This window comes from Suillus subalutaceus (genome assembly GCF_016647625.1).
Source record: "Suillus subalutaceus strain FC151 chromosome Unknown DFJ58scaffold_4, whole genome shotgun sequence".
NCBI classification, from domain to species: domain Eukaryota; kingdom Fungi; phylum Basidiomycota; class Agaricomycetes; order Boletales; family Suillaceae; genus Suillus; species Suillus subalutaceus.
Genome location: NW_024540253.1, coordinates 287,579 through 306,774, shown reverse-complemented (window position 1 = coordinate 306,774; position 19,196 = coordinate 287,579). Strand labels below are relative to the sequence as shown.

The 19,196-nt window shown below is 47.9% G+C and overlaps 7 protein-coding genes across 7 annotated transcripts; 3 read left to right on the top strand and 4 right to left on the bottom strand.

Annotated features, from left to right (window-relative positions):
• Nucleotides 1–10: 10 nt before the first annotated feature.
• On the bottom strand, nucleotides 11–2,968 carry DFJ58DRAFT_695261 (vacuolar amino acid permease; the record flags this gene model as incomplete). Its single annotated transcript, XM_041383450.1, has 17 exons — nucleotides 2,502–2,968; nucleotides 2,325–2,441; nucleotides 2,210–2,269; nucleotides 2,074–2,158; nucleotides 2,010–2,020; nucleotides 1,924–1,957; nucleotides 1,833–1,868; nucleotides 1,716–1,781; nucleotides 1,642–1,663; nucleotides 1,223–1,591; nucleotides 1,110–1,182; nucleotides 1,034–1,056; nucleotides 950–984; nucleotides 721–895; nucleotides 618–666; nucleotides 428–559; nucleotides 11–324 (listed from the first exon to the last, which is right to left on the bottom strand). The coding sequence occupies exons 1-17, from the start codon at nucleotides 2,695–2,697 to the stop codon at nucleotides 11–13; spliced, it is 1,797 nt and encodes a 598-aa protein (XP_041250238.1). The 5' UTR covers nucleotides 2,698–2,968.
• Nucleotides 2,969–6,335: 3,367 nt separating this feature from the next.
• DFJ58DRAFT_650845 (Pkinase-domain-containing protein) lies at nucleotides 6,336–8,455 on the top strand (the record flags this gene model as incomplete). The annotated part of the gene is made up of 9 exons (XM_041381590.1): nucleotides 6,336–6,680; nucleotides 6,739–6,850; nucleotides 6,904–7,203; nucleotides 7,325–7,437; nucleotides 7,497–7,563; nucleotides 7,624–7,712; nucleotides 7,791–7,888; nucleotides 7,949–8,090; nucleotides 8,234–8,455. 9 exons carry the CDS (start codon nucleotides 6,336–6,338, stop codon nucleotides 8,453–8,455), a joined length of 1,488 nt encoding a protein of 495 aa, XP_041250237.1.
• Nucleotides 8,456–9,771: 1,316 nt separating this feature from the next.
• On the top strand, nucleotides 9,772–12,420 carry DFJ58DRAFT_757884 (HSF-type DNA-binding-domain-containing protein). Its single transcript, XM_041388242.1, has 5 exons — nucleotides 9,772–10,139; nucleotides 10,187–10,337; nucleotides 10,436–10,511; nucleotides 10,572–11,822; nucleotides 11,904–12,420. The coding sequence occupies exons 1-5, from the start codon at nucleotides 9,889–9,891 to the stop codon at nucleotides 11,978–11,980; spliced, it is 1,806 nt and encodes a 601-aa protein (XP_041250236.1). The 5' UTR covers nucleotides 9,772–9,888; the 3' UTR covers nucleotides 11,981–12,420.
• On the bottom strand, nucleotides 12,226–13,039 carry DFJ58DRAFT_836351 (uncharacterized protein; the record flags this gene model as incomplete). The annotated part of the gene is made up of 3 exons (XM_041392295.1): nucleotides 12,226–12,392; nucleotides 12,485–12,698; nucleotides 12,956–13,039. 3 exons carry the CDS (start codon nucleotides 13,037–13,039, stop codon nucleotides 12,226–12,228), a joined length of 465 nt encoding a protein of 154 aa, XP_041250235.1.
• A 128-nt stretch (nucleotides 13,040–13,167) lies between these two features.
• On the bottom strand, nucleotides 13,168–14,971 carry DFJ58DRAFT_757878 (uncharacterized protein). The gene is made up of 3 exons (XM_041388241.1): nucleotides 14,429–14,971; nucleotides 14,179–14,265; nucleotides 13,168–14,105 (listed from the first exon to the last, which is right to left on the bottom strand). The coding sequence occupies exons 1-3, from the start codon at nucleotides 14,757–14,759 to the stop codon at nucleotides 13,408–13,410; spliced, it is 1,116 nt and encodes a 371-aa protein (XP_041250234.1). The 5' UTR covers nucleotides 14,760–14,971; the 3' UTR covers nucleotides 13,168–13,407.
• Nucleotides 14,972–16,572: 1,601 nt separating this feature from the next.
• DFJ58DRAFT_318481 (uncharacterized protein) lies at nucleotides 16,573–17,248 on the top strand. Its single transcript, XM_041379818.1, has 2 exons — nucleotides 16,573–16,899; nucleotides 17,017–17,248. Exons 1-2 carry the CDS (start codon nucleotides 16,732–16,734, stop codon nucleotides 17,185–17,187), a joined length of 339 nt encoding a protein of 112 aa, XP_041250233.1. The 5' UTR covers nucleotides 16,573–16,731; the 3' UTR covers nucleotides 17,188–17,248.
• A 278-nt stretch (nucleotides 17,249–17,526) lies between these two features.
• DFJ58DRAFT_318466 (uncharacterized protein) lies at nucleotides 17,527–19,171 on the bottom strand. Its single transcript, XM_041379817.1, has 6 exons — nucleotides 18,624–19,171; nucleotides 18,435–18,568; nucleotides 17,990–18,381; nucleotides 17,779–17,937; nucleotides 17,646–17,721; nucleotides 17,527–17,593 (listed from the first exon to the last, which is right to left on the bottom strand). The coding sequence occupies exons 1-6, from the start codon at nucleotides 19,026–19,028 to the stop codon at nucleotides 17,533–17,535; spliced, it is 1,227 nt and encodes a 408-aa protein (XP_041250232.1). The 5' UTR covers nucleotides 19,029–19,171; the 3' UTR covers nucleotides 17,527–17,532.
• Between the last annotated feature and the right edge of the window lie 25 nt (nucleotides 19,172–19,196).

Genomic DNA, 19,196 nt, shown 5'->3' with positions numbered 1-19,196 from the left:
AAATGAATATCTAAGGTGAGTCCACTGCTTCAGCAGTGTCATTTTCCTCAAGTTGTTGGTTCCTATAATGTTCTTCTTGCTCCTGAAGTGTTCCTCTGGAAATATCGGCACAGGTTAGCATTGGCAGGGCATGATCGGACGTGACAATCACATACGGTAAGGGGTGCTCCTCGATGGGTATGCATGCAATGAAAACGAGAATATTGATCGCAATGTGACAGATGAAAACAACATGGAGAGCATCGGCGTACGACTCGACTGCAGCTGTTCTGTATGCAGGTGCGAGGTCAGGGATCGAGCTTATCGAGTGTCTGAACACAGCATCTGTAAGTGTATACACTGCATTGTTATCGGATATCATACCGTATCTCCTCGATGATCTGGGCAAAGGGAATTCATATTAAATGCGGACGGTATAGGTGCACACCAATGCCGCTTACCTCTAATGAACCAGCTCCAGTAATTCGCTGGCGCAATTTTCTGAGCAGAATGCTCTGGAGCACAGCCCCTGATAAACTAACACCGAGAACTTGTCCAGTTGTTCGGAAAAGATATGTGACTGTAATTTACACATCCTGAGTTCAGAGGTCCTCTCCGGGTAGTCGAGTAGCACTTACTGCCGGTTGCAACCGCCATATCTTCCTTGTAAACGCCTGCGATCATGGCCTGCAAATTCGGGACCAGGTCAGTGTATGAATGGGGAAGGAAGGAAATACTGACAATTAGCGTAGTGGTGATTAAGCTGGCCATTCCAAAACCCTGCGGGATAATATCTAACCATAGATGGTACTGCGATGTGTTATCATCCCATAGAGCAAGACAAATACTGGCAATGATGGTCGAGCCAACAGAGGCTAACGTTAAGTAATACAGTTTGCCTGTTCGTCGCATCATCCTACAATCACGACGGTGAGTCAGTGAGAATAATGGATGATCATCAGGACCTCACCAGCCTGCGATCATGCTTCCCGTGGATAAAGCAATCTATAAGAAGGTGAGCATTTCCTGACACAAAATACCAAGAGATCCGCACAGAATGAGGAAGCAAATGTAAACCTAAAGGGCATATATTACTTAGCGAGTGCAAACACAAATAGTCCTAAGCATACCGGAATTCGTGGATGAGTTAAGCCTAACGGCTGAGAAATACAAAGGGACATTGTATATCTGGACAAGATGCCGCTTTAATTAAGTGGCATCGTGTAAAGTTTTTGGCCCTTACCGTCGAAAAAGCAGTCATAGAACCTAAAAAGTTGGCCAGAGATATCGCTAATGGGGTGCGTTGCGTAATTAAGCGCAGGGGCATCACAGGGTACGGTGCCCAGTAAGCCTCCACTAATATAAAGCAGACCCAGAAAACTGCGCTGGTACAGAAAAGCCCCAATATTAGGGGATGTGACCACGGAAGCTCCTCAGTAGTCTTAAGACTAAAGCCGAGCAATAATCCGGCGACTGCACCAACTAACGTGAATGATCCCATGAAATCAATGCGCTGCAATTTGGAATATGTGCTTTGGGTCTCAATCTCGTTGGGCAACTTTATGTTGACCTTGAGTGCGACCAAAGTAAAAGATACAAGCAACAACGGCGCCTGAGTTCGAGTGAGGCCAGGACGAGACAGAAAGATACCAGGTTACCGACCTGCAATAAAAATGCTGCCCGCCTGTTGAAATCATTCAGTAGGCGGGATGGAGACATTCCAACTGACTACTAACCAACCCAGAGTGTCATTCACCCATCCTCCAAATGGACCGCCGAGGCCAGCGCCCAGACCAAACAAACTGATCGAGCATGTTCGTTCAAGCTCAGTGAACAATTCCGTAACCACTTACATGTTAGTCATTCCTTGGTATAGGCCACGCTGTTTCCTAATAATAACAATAATAATAATCTGTATCGTTACTCTGTGAAACGCGAACTTACAAGGGTACTAGATCGCTGATGGCGATACTGCTGACTGCAACAAGGTAAAATTTCCCTGGCGATTGATATGATGGCGCTCAACATACCCGTCATTACTCTGAAACAAATGTCAGCACAATGAGCCTTCAAAAACCATTCCGCTGCACGCACCCTCCACCACCCATTCCTGCGACGGCGCGCGCAACAATCAACGCCCCCATAGAGGGAGCGAATGCGCATGCAATAGTACCCGATCCTAAATTTCATATTAGAGAGATGAAATGGCTACCGGCTTCGCTGTCCGCACCAAATAGAGTCAGTCCGAGGAGCATGGCTCCCTTGCGACCCAAGATGTCTGATAGTCGGCCTGATAGGAGTTAAAATGGACATGCATGATAGTACGATGATTTCGTTGCCCTCACCGTATAGAGGGGTAAAACAACATACTGAGAGCAAGTATGATGTCCCCAGGTACGAAGACTGTTCAGATTTACTGAAGTAACTTCCTATTGGTGAGAGAAGCGTTGCCACAATTGTACCTATTGACGGAAGTTTGGGGTTTGTTCCATTCTTCTCACTGTTAGCAAACTAGAGCGCACCATCCAAGGATCCTAGAAACACCGCACTCCAAAGACCTGCAAGGATCCAAAAAAGTTCAACACGAGAGACTTGATTTAGCGGCGGCGGGTCAATCGGTAAACTCGACTCTGAGGCCTGCACAGAGTTATAAGAAGACTCCTGATCACGGTGACAGAGCAACGGCTGGGACTCTTTAGACGATGACCTCGATGACATCCGTGGGGTCGTGCGATCGTTTGCGGGGTATCCGAGTAGGTATGAATCCGAGTCTTGTTAAAGGGCGACAGGGCGGGCAGAAGAGTCTCAGTGGTGGTGATTTTAAGGCAGGGAAATTAGAATTTCTGGATGATTGACGCGCAGGAACATGCTTAGGTCTTCCAAAGAAATATCTGACTGCCGCTGATTTCAAGCGACGTCTTCAATGTAGCCCACTCCCGTGTCATTCTCCGCTCGCATCGGTCCCGGACCGGCCGAATGCGAACAAATCCCTAAAGGTTTTCATCCGAGTGGATCCAACTCCTTCAAGACCTTCTAATCACTCAATATCAACCCAATTTTCTCCACATAACGAACAACTCCACCAACAAGACCAACGTTACCTGCCAGGCTCCAAGATTTATTGCCATTGTGTGCTGCTAGCATTCAATCCGCACTCTCCGGACGCTAGTAGGCCCTCCTCAGATTCGGATCTGAATAACTGACACATCTGTCACGCCTGTCTTCGTCTGTACGCCATCTGTACAGCCCAGAATTGCTTAAGCTGCACTCTAGGTACTTCTGGCCATCTCGGGGCCGACCACTCTCCAACTGATGTGACTACCTATTCCTCGTACTAGGATGAAGTATGTACCACAATCTCCGTGAGACGCGGTCGACACACTACGGCATTTACTAGTAACTTTGAAATTACCTCTGGACCCATGACCATGTAATCCACAGCCAAACGTGTGGGATCATGCAGGTGAAATATAATAGATATTGCCAGAATCTTCGACCCTCTTCGAACCAACCGGGTGAGTGAGTTCGCATTGCTTTTCACACGATCTTCATACGCTGCCGGGATATTTTCTTTGGTCTTTCGCAGGCCAGATATTCGACACGAAGTCATACCAGCCATGATCTGAGGCACATGAGGCACCAATGTCTCTAGATAGGTCACGGTGGTGCTGCAGTCCGCTCATGCCTAAGTTTCCGCGACATATTCTGTTTTTAGGATCGGAAAATTCCATCTTTACCAAATTCGTGTTTTGCTTCCATAATTTTACTTAAAAGTTAGACGCCCATGCTTTATGCTGGCCACTGATGCAATCGTCGTTTCAAACGCCATGCTTATCTAGATGATGAGACAGTCTCGTCGTGGGCGAACTCGAGTCATCTTATGTTCCCGAAGTACATTCCCTTTGCCTCTTGCATTGCTACCAAAGGATCGCACTACTTGCTGTCTGTTCCTCCAGGATTGATGACGTGACAGTTTTAGGTTCTCAACGTTACGGAACGTTCATGGAGACCCGTGTTCTGTTTTTGTAAGTGGAGCGCCCTCTTGCCATTCGTTATTCGCAGGATGCGCGTGGACGGTCATACGTGGACGGTCATGTGTATGAGGCAATTTCCCTAGTATTAACATCATTTCTTTCTAGATGATACGAAACCATGCTGATGCGGTTTCATCATGATGGTCCCAGTTTTGGGCAGCTATTACAACCTTTCGCGCCACAGATGGCGCTCAGTTGCCGCATATCAGAAAAGTAATATCCTTGATTATCTGCCTCGGGCAAATATTGCTTTGTTAGGGCCCAGTGCATGATGCATGATGCCCTATGGAAGCCCAGATTCGGCTTAGTGATGGATGGTGCTGTTGTCAAAGACAACGGAGATGCACCTGGGGTTCCACGTAATTCCCATGTCAAGCCGGCCCGTAGGAATGAGCGCTGCGGCTTGTTGGTCTCTGGGGCTTCATAATGTTACAGGAGTCCCTGCATCGCTGTATTTCTCCCTTCACCAGCACATCGACTTTTGGCAACTGCCGTACATGTTTTGGCCCACGAAGATATCGCCCCGTACAGCCCTCACACTCGATGATAGCAGCTCACGTATAGCTTTATGATACAGCAGCCTCCTCCTGGTAGTGGTGAACCTTTATGGAGTAACTTACTAGTATGTATTCACTATCTTGACAGGATGCAGGGAGCTGGTTGGTCCGCAGATAAGTTCTCGTGAGAGTCCATGGTGCACGGCAAGCATCGCTTGCAAAACGTACGCCATCTACAAGGCGAGTCCTGCTTTTCGGATCATTAGTACACTGCCTCGTGCCCGCAGAATCGAACTCATCGGATAGCCAGCATGCTTGTGGCTTATTGCTGTGTATGGAGTTGAAACTGATAATTAAACGGAACTACCGAGGTCCATCCGCAAATGCAATTGCGTGCGGTGCCCTCACTGGCGGCTAGACTCGGATACCTATTGCACGCGGACCTTGCGCGGACCCCATTCCGACGAGGATCGATCCAACTAGGCCCGCGGTACCTTTGCCAAGTTTGCCTTCGTGGCAATATTGCAAATTGACAAATGACACGAAATTTTTGCTCGGGCTTACGTTCGTGTTATTACACTTGTATGCACATTGCAACGTTCGAGTCGCAGCACTTTCATTTCCGCGAAGATTTACTTTCTCGACTGTACTTCAGCAAAGGTTCATGCTGCTAATCGATGTACCCAAGCTGAGCCGCTTAGTGTTGGATGATCGGGTGGGAGAATAGCCGCACAACAGACGGTGACCATGACACGGATCTATCATGGCTTTACGACATTGTGACGGACACGTTGATCGCGTGACAAGCTACTCTGACAAGCAAGTTTGCTGAACCTGAACGCGAAATGGTGTGGTGTCCGGTGGGGAATTCGAGCAATCACGCCAATTATTATTTTTATTATTCGGGAAAGGTTCGTTTCGACCCTACGGTCTCGACCAACGGTTACATAGGGCAAAGTCAACCATAAATTTAACGTGAATAAATGATTCTCGTATGTAGCGTAAGCTTAAATGAAGTGGAAGATGCCGTCTTACTAAGCTTAACCATTTTCTGCTACCGTTATGTTGAGGGGACAACAATTTGAGCGTTTGTACCTCCCCCGATACCAAAGCAATTTTCTTTCTTCAGTCTTTTTTGCAGTCCGTGTCTGCTGTTGCTGACTTGAGGCTCAACTGAACTTGTTGAAGAAGTTTAGCATTTGTTGTGCAATCCGATCGAGCGCTCGGGATCGACCGCGAATCAACAATCTCCATCATGCACGCACCGTCTCCACCGTCTACTCCGTCACACTCTTCATGGAAATCTGTTTTTCGTCTACCAAGTTCCTCAAAGAAGCATCGTTCTAATGGCAATGGCTCAATACTAGCCGTTGACTGCTCGCCTCGCGCAGTTTCCTCTCCTCTTCAGGCAGTCAAACATATACCTGTAGCACCCAGTCCGTCACTGACTCCCGGCTCATTCCTCCCTATCGACGAGCGTTCCTCCTACAACTCTTCGAATACCCAATCCAGCGATTCAAACGTGGGAGCTGTACCGAACTCACCGTACCTTGTGCCTGATTCCCGACTCTTCCCTTACCAGTACCAACCGCATCTGCAGCAGTCGTCTGTTTCGAATGTTGAAACGAAAGGAATGGCCACCCCACAAGCTCCTCAAAGTCGCGTACGGACAAAGTCGGAGAAACAGCGTATGATGCAGAGTCGCCCTCCGCAGTCACCAACAAAGCCGCAGACTGCCACGGGTGCGGGCTCCCAGCAGTCATTCGCACCCTCACAGGATTATACCGGGCATTCAAGCCGCTCGGGGCCCTTGTCTCCTCGGGCCATGGGCGCGTCTGCGACGCGCTTTATTCGTCGCGTAGCGTCCGCGCCAAACGCGAAGCACCTTTTTTCCTCCGGTAGCCGGTCGTCAGCACCTACAAGGAATGGTCTATTAGCACCTGCAGATATGATTCCACCAGTACCTGGTGCACCCTCTACGTCATCTGACCACGGTGATGACTCATTGGAAACTCTGTCGTCTGGTTCTTCAAGAGGGAGATCTAATCGGCACGAGCGGTATCCTGGTAATTCACATCTGTCAAAGACTAGAATTGTGAACGGAGCGCATGATGGTCCTGGAAAAGCTTTCAGACGGACATATTCCAGTAATTCAATCAAAGTTCGGCAGGTACGTTATAAAGCTTCTCTGCAAGCACAGTTTTCTTAAACAAAGGGGTGAATTACAGGTCGAGGTCGGCCCATCAAGCTTCTTGAAAATTAAAATGCTTGGGAAGGGCGACGTCGGACGTGTGTACCTTGTGCGAGAAAAGAAGACTGACAAACTCTTTGCTATGAAAGGTGGGTCCGTGATTTGATGAAACTTCAAACTGGCTTCAATTATGATTCCCCAGTCCTGTCCAAAAAGGAGATGATCGAACGAAAAAAGATAAAACGTGCTTTAACCGAGCAAGAAATTCTAGCCACTTCAAATCACCCGTTCATCGTCACACTCTATCACTCCTTCCAGTCGGAAGAGTACCTCTACTTTTGTATGGAGTACTGCATGGGTGGCGAGTTTTTCCGCGCGTTACAGACTCGTCCGGGCAAATGCCTTCCGGAAGATGGTTCGCGATTTTATGCGGCGGAGGTCGTGGCGGCCTTGGAGTACCTTCACTTAAACGGCTTCATATACCGCGATCTCAAGCCAGAAAGTGGGTTGCTTCTCCTCTTGATCGCCAACGTGTACTAAACGCTTAACTTTATTGCCACATCTTGCTGTAATTTTCATCTTTCATTTACCGCGTCTTCCGTACTTGCTGGAACTTCGTCCAGATATCCTCCTCCATCACTCCGGCCACATTATGTTGTCGGATTTCGATCTCGCTAAACAATCTGGGCATCCTGGGGGCCGTCCTGCGACGATTCACCAGCTAGGACCAAACGGGGTAAGCCGTTCCCTTGTCGTCCATGTGGTGATAATTCACACATTCTTCCTATGTTACAGATACCTATGATCGATACGATGTCATGTACAGCGGATTTTCGGACAAACTCGTTTGTCGGTACCGAGGGTAAGGCTCCTTTAATTATCAACAATCAAGGATTTAACCGTATGCGGCTTGGTTGTTCAGAATACATCGCGCCAGAGGTGATAGCTGCACAGGGCCACACCGCTGCGGTGGATTGGTGGACGCTTGGTATCTTGATATACGAAATGATTGTGAGTTGACGTTGATCACCATCGGCGGAGTTTGGATCGGATTTTGCTGTGGGAACAATCATTGACGCTCCTGTGCAGTTCGCCACCACGCCCTTCAAGGGGAAGGAGAGGAACGATACTTTTTCCAACATCCGGTCTCTGCCAGTTCATTTCCGGGATGCACCTAAAATTACGAGGTGGGCTAGAGTTGAACACTTGGGTCATGAGTAAACTTTAACGAAAGTCCTGCCGTACAGCGCTTGCAAGGATATCGTCATTCGGTTACTCGACAAAGATGAACGAACAAGGTTTGGCAGCAGGAGTGGAGCCAGTGAAGTTAAGCAGCATAAATGGTTTTCCAAAATGAACTGGGGTTTGTTGCGTCACCAGCGGCCACCGGTGAGTCTGACATGCTCTTATATATCTGTGTGTCCACAAGCGTGTTGAGCGCTTATGGCGTGTGTTGAACCTTGTGAGACAAGTCCACACGTCTGATCCGATACAGCTTGATAGATATTTTGACTGACGCGCATCTTATCTAGATCATTCCATCGTCCTGTAATGGTCTTGATGCGGTGAACTTCCGACACCTAAAGGAGTCACGCTCGCTTCATCTAGAGGAGCAAATACGAGGTGTAGCAGGTGCGAGCGTACCGGCGGGCCCTGGGACACCGGGATACGACGATGGTTTGGACGTACCAGCAGATGGAGATCTGTTCGGCGCGTTCAACAGCGTCACGCTACACTATGATGGGGAAAGCTGAAGAACTTTTTCTGCCATATTCCGGTCTAGACTATGCCACGGTAGCTACGAAACATCGGATGCGATCGCCGGTAGATGATGGATATTGGTATGATACTTTATTCTTTCGTTGTTGATACCATCCGCTGCTTCATTTCATTGACACTTTGCTAGCATAGTTTTTGCATTTTTTTGTTTCTAGGGAAAAATAAGGTTCACTTGTATTATTTCAACACACACCCATATCTTTGCACCGCTGCTTCAACCATCTATCACTCGCTTTTAGTGCTATTATGTCCGACACTTTACGATCTATTCTAATCAGTTAGTTGATCATGACGCAGTAGAGCCGCTGACGATTGCTGATTTTGAAAATGGGGGACGAGTAGGGCATCGGATAAGTACTAGCTAGCGTATGTGAAAAATGACTCGGGGATCAGCCGATGAAGTGAGAGTTTCTCCATGGGATTTGACTATAATGCTGAGCATGTGCGTTTGGTTTAGTGTCGATGATGATCCGATTGAGACCGAATTTACAATGTAGTCGAGTACCGCAAGGAAAAGGTAATATCTAGTATGGGTATGGGAAGAGACAGTGATAGTGAGTGGTATATGTAAGCAGGGACAGGAGATAGAGGGCGCGGGGAGTGGTTCTTTAAAGGTCGGGCGGATCGCTGAGGAGGAGAAGCAGAGTGAGAAGATTGGAGGTTTGGTTGCGGTAAGTCTTAATTCGGTTAAGTTGAACCAATTTATGGGGCGGCTTACTAAATTGAGTAATTAATTAGGACCCCAGCTAGCGCTAAAGTGAGCCAAGTGAACCAATGAGAGGTAAGCGAACAAGTGGCGGCCGTGAAGGGGATCATTTATTAAAAATTGTTAAATGTATTTCATATCATAGTTTCATTACACGTGTATCTATAAGTTTTACAGGATGGAGTACTTGAGGCCTGAAGTGCCGCTGAAAAGAAATAAAACATGGAAAACAATAGATTCAGATCTGGCGCGGCAACTCGAAATTGTCACATGGAAATTTGGTACGGATTATTCCTTACGAGGATAGCCTCGGCGCCGAGGAAGTGGAATAACAACCAAATTTAGATGTTATAGTTGTTTTGTATTGTTTATAATGTATTTACCGAAGGTGATTTCCGAACCCGGCCGCGGCACCCTTGATTACGTTTTATTTAAAAAGGAAAAAGCGGTAACAAAAAATGGATATGGAATGTTGACGTAAATTTATTCGTAACCTAATTTCGGTGTTGACGAATTCGGTTGATGATTTATTCTCCACCGTTGAACTAGTTTTATACTTAGCTACCTTTATAAAATATCAAAAAGGTCTCGATCGACGAGACTACTTACTACTTTTCATTTTTGGTTCTTTTTAGACAACAGCTACATAGTTCGCACTTCTTCAATTCCTCCTTTCCTTTTCACTTTACGAACAACGACAACATGCAGGACCTGTACACTTCTCAATATCAACGAGCTCAACAATGGTCTCGTCCGACCGACTATCCTCCTCAGATTAATACAACTGGTCCTACTTACCCGCAGCAGCCATCAGCTTCTCATTCTAGTTCTAGCAATGGCTCTCCGACAGAGGATAGTCCTCCTACTTCTCTCAAAGTTCATGAGCAGCAGCAACCCCCTCCTCCAAAGTCAGAGGCAAAGCCTCAGGCTACGTTCTTAACAAAACTATACGCGTAAGTTCGCGTTTACATCTACAATTTTATCCATTAACGCGTTATAGTCTCCTTGAACGTCCAGAAAACCATCATATGATTCGTTGGGATCCTGCAGGAGAACATATCATCGTAGAGAGACCAGAGCAGTTGGCTCTACATGTCCTCCCAAGCATTTACCGTCAATCGAGATTTGCAAGCTTCTCCCGGCAACTAAATGTATGTGTCTGATGTGCTTCCATCCTTCTCTGTCGACGCAAAGCCCACTTAACCCTTAACTGAAATGAATCTGTAACTGACTTGACTTCGTCCATTAGATCTATGGCTTCATGCGTAAAGTGAACCTGCGCAACGTCGACCCTGCTATTGATGATCCAGACGCAAGCACATGGTGTAAGTCCGCGTCAGTGCCACTTCAAACCTCTTCTTTTTACTAACAATACGGTACCGCAGCCCATCCCACCCTCAACCGCCACTCCCCCCCTGAGGTTGTGGCTAATTTCAAACGCCGCGTCCCCCCACGTCTTCCAAAGCCAAGGAAGCGTGATACACAGGAGCCCCCATCAATACCCCCTCCCCGTTCCGCCATCGGTATGGGTCCAGTTCCTCTCACCGTCCCTTCGTCTGTTGGTCCAAAGGGCACAATGCCTAATGGCGGTGGTCGCGCTCGTGGCTTTTCTGCACCAGGCTCCCTCACTCCTTTGAATCAGAGCAGTCCAGGTTGGAGCACGACTTACTCCCACGCTCGTAACCTACCTCCCCTTACTGTCCCTTCTGAGCCCATTCATCATAACTTGTACAATCAGTCTCACTTGCAGCCCATCTCTCCCGCAGAGGAATCTCCCACCGCTCAGTTCAGCGCAATGGGTCCAGGAAGTGGTTATCATCACCCTCAGCATACTAGCAACAGGGACATGCTTGTCCCTCCCTCGCAGTATTCCTATACTGACCAGAACTGGCAGTATTCTCCAAACAGCACGACTTCCAACCATTCGGGCAGCTTGTCTTCCTTGTTGAACCCACCGAACAACAATGGTTATGGTCCTCGCCCAACGCCGACCATCAACACCTCTTACTCATCCACCTATTCGGGTGTTTCGATGCAGAGTGACAATAGCCCGCCCTCGCTATCTCCGGATAGCCGCCCAACCACGGGATACTCCATTTCATCAGTGTCATCTCTGCCGTATGAGGAATCACCATCGCACCACACTTACCATCAAGCCGATTACTCGCGTCCCGGGTCGAGTCACCACCGCCCCATTTCGCCATCATTGTCTCGCCCACCATCATCCTCGAAGCAGTATGGCCCATCGTCCCTCAGCATTCGTCGTCCCCGTCGCCACAGTCAGGCTATGAGTCCATACCCGTCTCCGTATGAGCATCCTTCCAACGAGAGACCTTCGTCGTCACCTAATCCGGCTGACGATGGAAACATGCCACGAGTGCGCAGCATGATCCAGTTGCCGTCTGTGGACTCGTATGGTTTCCCTGCCGGTCAAGCTGAGTTTGCATACTCTGCTGTTGGTGGTGCATCCATCGATTCGATGGACGGACGAAGTGGTTGGGGTCACCATCAGGCTGGACAGCGCCCCTCCACAAGCGCATCGTCGATCAGTGCTGCTTCTCACACTTCGTCGTCTCAGGCGAACACGCCACCACTCGGTGACGGATATGGCGCAGGGGAAGCGGACATTAACCGTTGTGAGTCGCGCGACTACCCCTTGCGCCCTCCGATGTCTCACGGCCTGGCTTACTGACTGTCAGTCTCTTGAATGGGTCCAGTCTCGCCTGATTTTGGCTTTGTCGCTATGAACGAGCACCTTCCTCCGCAATATACCAAAACCGTGAACCAGCTTTAGACGCAACGTTCTCGTGGAGAAAATAGACTTGTTGCTCGGATTGCCTTTTAATTCAACTCTCCTTCCTTGATATCTGATCTTTGACTTTTGGACTACTCTGGCCGTTTTGTGTTTGCGTTTGCCCTCACGATCCCACTTTCCTTTCCTCACCTCACTTTACCCGCTTCTTCTAGGAAGCTATACGAAATTGGAAGATCTTTTTCATGAACCTTACAAAACGATTGGCTGCGTTTGCATGTGCTCTCTCATCTAGTTCCAGCGTGTATACTTTGTTGCTCCTCATTTGTAGTACCACACCCCATCATCACTCCCACTTTGATACCTCTCGCTTTGGCTCTCGTGTGCATACGGTTACCCCGTATACAGTTACCCCCGTTCATTGATATCCCGGCTGTGTTTTTCTCGATAGTATCTGCAATACATTTTGCTTGTCCAATGTTTGAATGATGGACAGGTCATCCGCTTAATCAACATGCCATGGTTGAATTGATGGCCATGCCACACCTTGCCGTATCGACCGTGCACTTGGCGAATTTGCAAACGCAAAACTCCCTCCATCCCCTCCTCCTTCAATCTCCCCGCTATCAAAACTCCCAATCATGTTCCACCGATTTTCCACGAATTTCCCGCCGGCCAACAAATATTTCACGATAACAAAAACGGCGACCGCATAAGTATGTACCAAATCGGGAAGCGACTTGTTGATCTCGTCAAATAACTGTTAGGCGTGATCTGATCAGAGAGAATGCACAGAATTCTGATCGGGTAACGTAATGCGTCAACTTCAACTTGCTGCCGGCCTTCGGATGTTTGCGCGACAGGTGATATTGCCCGAAGGGGGGGCACTGGCAGTGGCAGGCGGCTGGACCCAGACCAATCTTTCACACTGCCGCAGTGTTTTCATTGCCTTGAGTTTTCATATTCTTTGTGGATTTTCCGTGATTGTATCGTGGAGTCATTCATAAATGATCGTACCAACAGGAAAGAGGGGCGACCCTGTGTACAAGGGCTGGCATTTGCACAGCTTGGATCAATGGCATTTTTAGTGGCGCACGGCATTTGCTGCAGGGTGGGCGTCAGGTCAGGGGCAGGATCATGCTATTTATCACAGTATGGTCTCGTTAAGACAACTACTATGAGACCTGTGTAGATCGACATTAGGCCTCTTATGAACTCTGTTTCGCCCATTGGCGGTGTCAGACAAGATACCGCACGCGATTTTCATTGGTGCTGCGAGCGTGACTTGCAAAAAAAACGACATATGGCACGACGGAGATAGGCTAAGTATCCAAAGTAGTAAAAAGTACAATCTGTTTCAAAAAAAAATACATACATAACATACAAGTTTTGGTTTTAATCAACTTATATGATATCCTTGGGTAATAATATACAAGTCTAGAGTCCATTTAAAAGGGAAAAGGCAGCGACTAGGCTGCAGCAAGACCAGACACAACGTGGTGTGGAGAAACGAGCTGTGCCTCTCTCATGTTGTTCTGTGACTGTAAAGTCAGGGGTAGTCCTCGAGATCCAACATCGTCATCCTCTACGTGCGACTCTGCATCTAAGAATGCCACTCTTTCTTCCGACGCACTTCCAGGAATATCATCATCGAGTTCATCGTCCACTGCTCGGCGCGCTACCAAACTGAGGTATATGAAAAGTGCAATGCACAAAAGGATCCCGCCGATAGTCCAGACTCTGCCCCAGGTATCATCCTCTTCCTCCTGAACATCGGGTTCTTTCTTGGCGCTAAACGAGCGGATTCCTGCACCGACGCTGGTATGAATGATGACTTTGAAAAGGGACAAAGCCGTGCAAATCACATAGGTCCGCATGGTGAGTGATGGGGTGGCCGCAAGAAGTGCGTTGAGCACATTATACGGGTATGGTGCAAGTCTGACGAGGAACAATAGCTGTGGTTTGCGTTCGACGGCTCGGACTGCGCGGGATAAAGCACGCGTCGAGGAAAGCCAACGACCAATTGGCTCGCGCAAGAACGTCCGTGATAGCCAGAACACAACAACAGCACCAGAGAGCGCAGCACAATATGAGATAGCAGCGCCGATCCACGGCCCAAACGTATATCCCGATAATGTGATCAGTGTGGAATATAGTGGGAGAGGAGCTATTGAAACGTGAGAAACATCAACGCACATGCGTGAATTGTTGACCAATGATAAATTAAGAACGGAACATACGGAATGTAGTGATGAAAATCAGACAAAACAATACTGCATAGCCGAAATACTGGTCGTTTCGCAGCCAGTGTGAGAGGTGGTCAAGACCTGTTGGAAATAAAACATTGTAAGCAGTGCAAAATAACATGCGAAATGTAACGCTGTCACGACTGCGCAAACGAGGAATAGAGATATAACTGCACTAGTCTGCAGCAGTGGGCCACTAGGGCACCGGGTCACGAAAGCAGACTGACAGGAACCGATGACTTACCGTCAAGAACCTCAGTCTTCCAGAATGCGATAGCTAAGATAAAACCAAGGCTAGTTGCACCGTACGCCAAGATAGGCAGCCATTGTTTGAAAAGGTTCCATATCCGCAGCCCGCGCGGACGGACATATCGTTGCGATTGTGGTAGGGTTTGTGATGACGAAAGCGACGAAGAAGAAAGAGACGAAGAAGTACGCATTGGAATAAGATGGTGGGATGGACGCGAGTTTCGATGCGGGGAAGAACGACAGTTGAGAGGTATATCGTTTGAAAGCGGACCTGAGCCTGATTTTTCACTGAGTACCGGTGAATCAACGTTCAACTGCAGGGCCATGATAACTTGGCAGGTCTGAACAGGTCTAGATCAACAACTACTAGGCGCTTATGTATTCTGGTTGCAAGACGCCCGAATGGCAGTCGCGCTGCTTAGCGCACACAGTGAATAGTAGTCAGGATGGCTTGATAGAAGGAGAGCAGAGAGAAGGAACGACAGGTTACAGCGCGATGGAATATTTTTAACGAGCAAGCATGCTAACTATGAAGATATTGCTCGCAGGTGACTTATCTCGGTAGTGTCTCACGCCACTTTTATATGGGATCGTTACGACTGGTTCAGCGAGTTCGCGGCACATGCTACGTGGAGCTGCGGATTGTCGTCGAGGAAATGAGATACTTATAGTGACATTGATAATTTTATAATGCTCAACAGATTTAACGGCCCATACGGATTAATGCGGGGGGTACTAATAGGACACGAAGCATTTCTTGCCACGTTGTGTACCGTGACACGTGCAATTCATCGGAAGGCTGCACTCCGAGTCAACTGACTTGACCAGTAATTGGCAATCTATGTATTTCCAATTCGCTCTGGCATCGATGAGTCCAGCGTCTGTTTCAGAAAAGTGGCCTGATGTTGGGCGGAGATATGGACAGGGTGGGTTTCGCCCCTGTTTGCTAATACATATCACCCCATGGGAACATACGATGGAAAGCGAGAAGCAAGGAACCGAGAGTACACATTACAAGCCTGTGTGCCGTCGGTCAAAAATAACTGTTGAGCAAGCTGACGCAATGGCGAGCAAAAATCAGAAATTATGCTGTGCTGGTTTGGGGAGAGTGATGACTTGCGAGAACGGGTCAAGAGGGTGAGACAAAGAACGTTGGCATAAATAGATGTCATCTCCCTGGGCCTGTTGGACCTGGGCCCTGGGGTGTGCAACGCGAACAGAAATATTAATGTTTTTGTCACCATCGCCTAAGATGATTTGATCGGTTCAAGGTTATGAAAAAAAGAATTTGAAGCAGCGGGACCTGAGTGAGACGCGCTCTTCATTCCCCCTCCAAGGAAGTCCCCGTATGCCGTAACTTCGGCATTCGCATATGAGTTTCTAGTCGCGAATGTTAATGGTGTGCGAGAGAGCAACTTTAAAACGTTGGACTAGCTTGGATGTAGCATAGATTGCAGATTAATTTATCTTTTCATCTTGGTACAGCATTGAATGCCGAGTCGGGTCGAGAACGTATTCCATCGGGTCCTGAACAACGCTAAGCCTAACCTTCCCGAGAGGCAAAGTTCAAACCAAATAGAAGGATGGCCTAGTACTAGTCTTCTTTGTACATAATGCGGGGACTGGGCTCAGCGACTTCGGGTGCGCTCGCGAGATATTCATACAGATATCGTCCCAGGAGTCGGAGGGGCTCGGAAAGCTCTACAGCACATTTGAGATATGTAGTAGTTGTTGGTTTATCCTGTGGGAGTGAATTAGCTTGGGAGCAAGAGAAGTGGACATGCTTGTACTAGAAGAGCTTCATTATCTGTTGCGCGTATTTTCTTCAGAAGATAGGCACAAGATACCAAGTAAACCGTGATCCAAGTCGATGATCAAGTTGCTTATGTAATCAAGAGACGGAGACTTCAGCTTCGTCCATCTCACACGTCGGCAAATTCACTAGCAACTGGGGTTGCAACTTTGAAGACTTTAGAATTACTGCCCCGGATCTCGGAAACAAAGTCCAAGCAAATCCCATCTCGTGCGCTCTTTTTATTTTTTGAAATCCCATGTCCTCTGACTCGAGCGGAGTCATTCTGCACCATATCACATCGGCACTAGTCCCACGTTGGTTTGAATATTGAACTTTGTTCATTTGAAAACGCCGTTCGCCAGGCTAGTGAACGACTTCTCCGCACACAAGTGCCTTGCACCCAAACACCGCGGGCAAGTAAACCTTCACCCATACTTTCTGACCTATTTGCACGTCCATTGGAGTCAACTCTCGGAAGGCCTTCCGATTTGTAAAAACATCATATGGCGCCCTTAATGCGTCTCGTTCGAACGCGTTCTCTACGTGTTCCCCAGCAGCGGACCCGTGGATACTCGTCAACCACGGGACCACGGTCCGCACATTCTGAATGGTATGCATCCATGCTGCCGGGCATGATCCCGGTAGCTCTTTTGGGTTCCGCTGTGTACTTGGTAAGTAGTGTCGTTCTCGCATCGTGGGTCACTGGCATTCTTCACTGCTTTCCCTCGCGTCATGATCTGAATCAACGTGTCAATATGCTTGCTGATTTTGTGCTTTGACCCGATCAGGGGTTGCAGTTATTACAGAGCCAACTGGATCACGAGAAATTTCTAGATGAAGTACGAGACCAAGTCCGTCAACTCGAAGAAGAGGTGGATAGGTTACAGGAGGAACGGGCCCTGCAACCGTTGGCAGTCTCATCATCACTCAACCCTGCCTCTAAGTGGTGGCCGTGGTGATTTCCGTATAGCAATACATGTAATCATCGGTTGAAGCCATCATCTAGGATTCGCAGTGAAATTCACTAGCCATCAGTTTATCTACAATAAATAAATCCACGACCAAGGCAAAATCAAACATTATTATATCAGCAAGGGTATTGAAGAACAAACAAAAATGCGAATGCGATGCGAGGTGATGGGTAGTAACAAAAAGATGCATGATAACATAGATGAAGCACACGAGGAACTGTCGAACGCTGGAAGCATGTCAACGCTTGCGTTTGCGTACGGCAAAAAGCGAAATTTAACCAGCTTCGATCACCTCTTCTTCATTCGGGTCACGAATAGCTAGTGCCATAATGTTCAACTAGTCAGGGCCTTGTTGACAAGCGCAGTTCTATACTTGTCGTATAACTTTGCGGAGCTACCAAACGCCGATTAGGAGTATGAACGGCACATGATGATAGGGATGTTACCTGAGGACCGCGGCTGCAAAGCCAGTGAGAGACTGGATAGTATCCTTCCACCCTTTGATCCTGAAGATATCCCATGCTGCAACACAAAGACATCAATCAAGGGAGAAATACCTGTGCAATCAAAATTACTTACAGACGAAAATGAGATCCATGACAAGTTTTGCCCTTGAGGCCTGAAGCCAGTAGCTCCTCTTTTGTAAGCGTGTTAGCTCACGTTCATCAATTTTTGACGCTTTCGGTTGCGACTTAGAAGTAGCCCCTGAGAGCGACTCTTTGTATGCCCTTGATTGAACTAGAAAAAATGAGCAACAGGACTTGAAACAGTAAAAATTTGGTTCTTTCACCTTCTCGTTGAAGGCCCTCAATGACTCCCAATTCGACTCCATTCTCCACCAGACCGACTAATGTGGTAAAGAACCAACACCAATCAGCAAACCGAGCCGCGCGTCCTCCCAGCTTAGGACCAATTAGACCGAGTCGGGAAAGCGAGTATATATCATCCGACAAGCCATTTACAAGCTCAAGGAGAACAGGGGGCGGAGCCGACAGCAAAGCTCGGAGGACCGGATGCGAAAGGAAGGGACCCCCCGATAATTGCGAATATTTGGAGGATGACGCGGAGGTAACTGTGAAGCTGTGAGCCGCGAGGGAGGATCCGGAAGACGAGAAGGGCACAGATTGTTGGGCTAATACCTGACCCAGGGGGGCTAACCAGTTGAACATGATAAGCATTTTTCTGCGTGTACCGTCAGTTGTCAACAACGATGTCAAAGTAGAAAGGATATCCACCTCGTGAAAGAGAATCCATTTTTTGCAGCCATAAGCCTTCGTACAATTTCCCGTTGCCAAGCAGACTTTCCGCTACGAAATAAAATCTTGCTGTGGAAGAGCAGATACACATTCATAGAGTATTGCATTAATTTCTACTCCAGAGATAAATTCTATCACTTGTTCAGCAGGTATGTCATAGTCACTCACAAATGCTTTGTCCCGTCCATTACTTGTAACAAGCATATCTCGCCATACCTCATGTATCCCAACCAACTTTTCAGCCTCTTTGACACGTACATCCTCCTCGTCTAGCTCCACGACTTCATCTTCATCTACCTCTGCCTTATCTGCTGTAACCGTCTCTCCGTCCTGTTCATCCTCCGCCTTTTCGTCGTACACGCTAATACTCATGCTCATATTCCTAAAGTGCGACTGTGTAGCAGTACTCGAGCGTGGCGTACGAGGCGGGTGCGCAGAAAGAGGATTCATTTGAAAGGAACTCGACATGTCGAACGCAGGGGGCGTGTAGAATGGCGCCTGCATCGGGTCGTGTAGTGAACTGGAAGATGAGCCCATTTCGTCGCCTGAGTGCGGGAACGATATTGAAGACATTTGTGAGTTTTGGAAAGCTCAATTTCAATCAGAGTGAGACTACGGGTGGCTAGGACAAAGATTAGGACCTTGGACAACGCACAGGAAGCTTGTAAGTGTGAGCCTCGTAATGTCAAACTTCTCACGAAAGCGGACCGGGCGAACATAAAACCAAACAAATGCAAATGC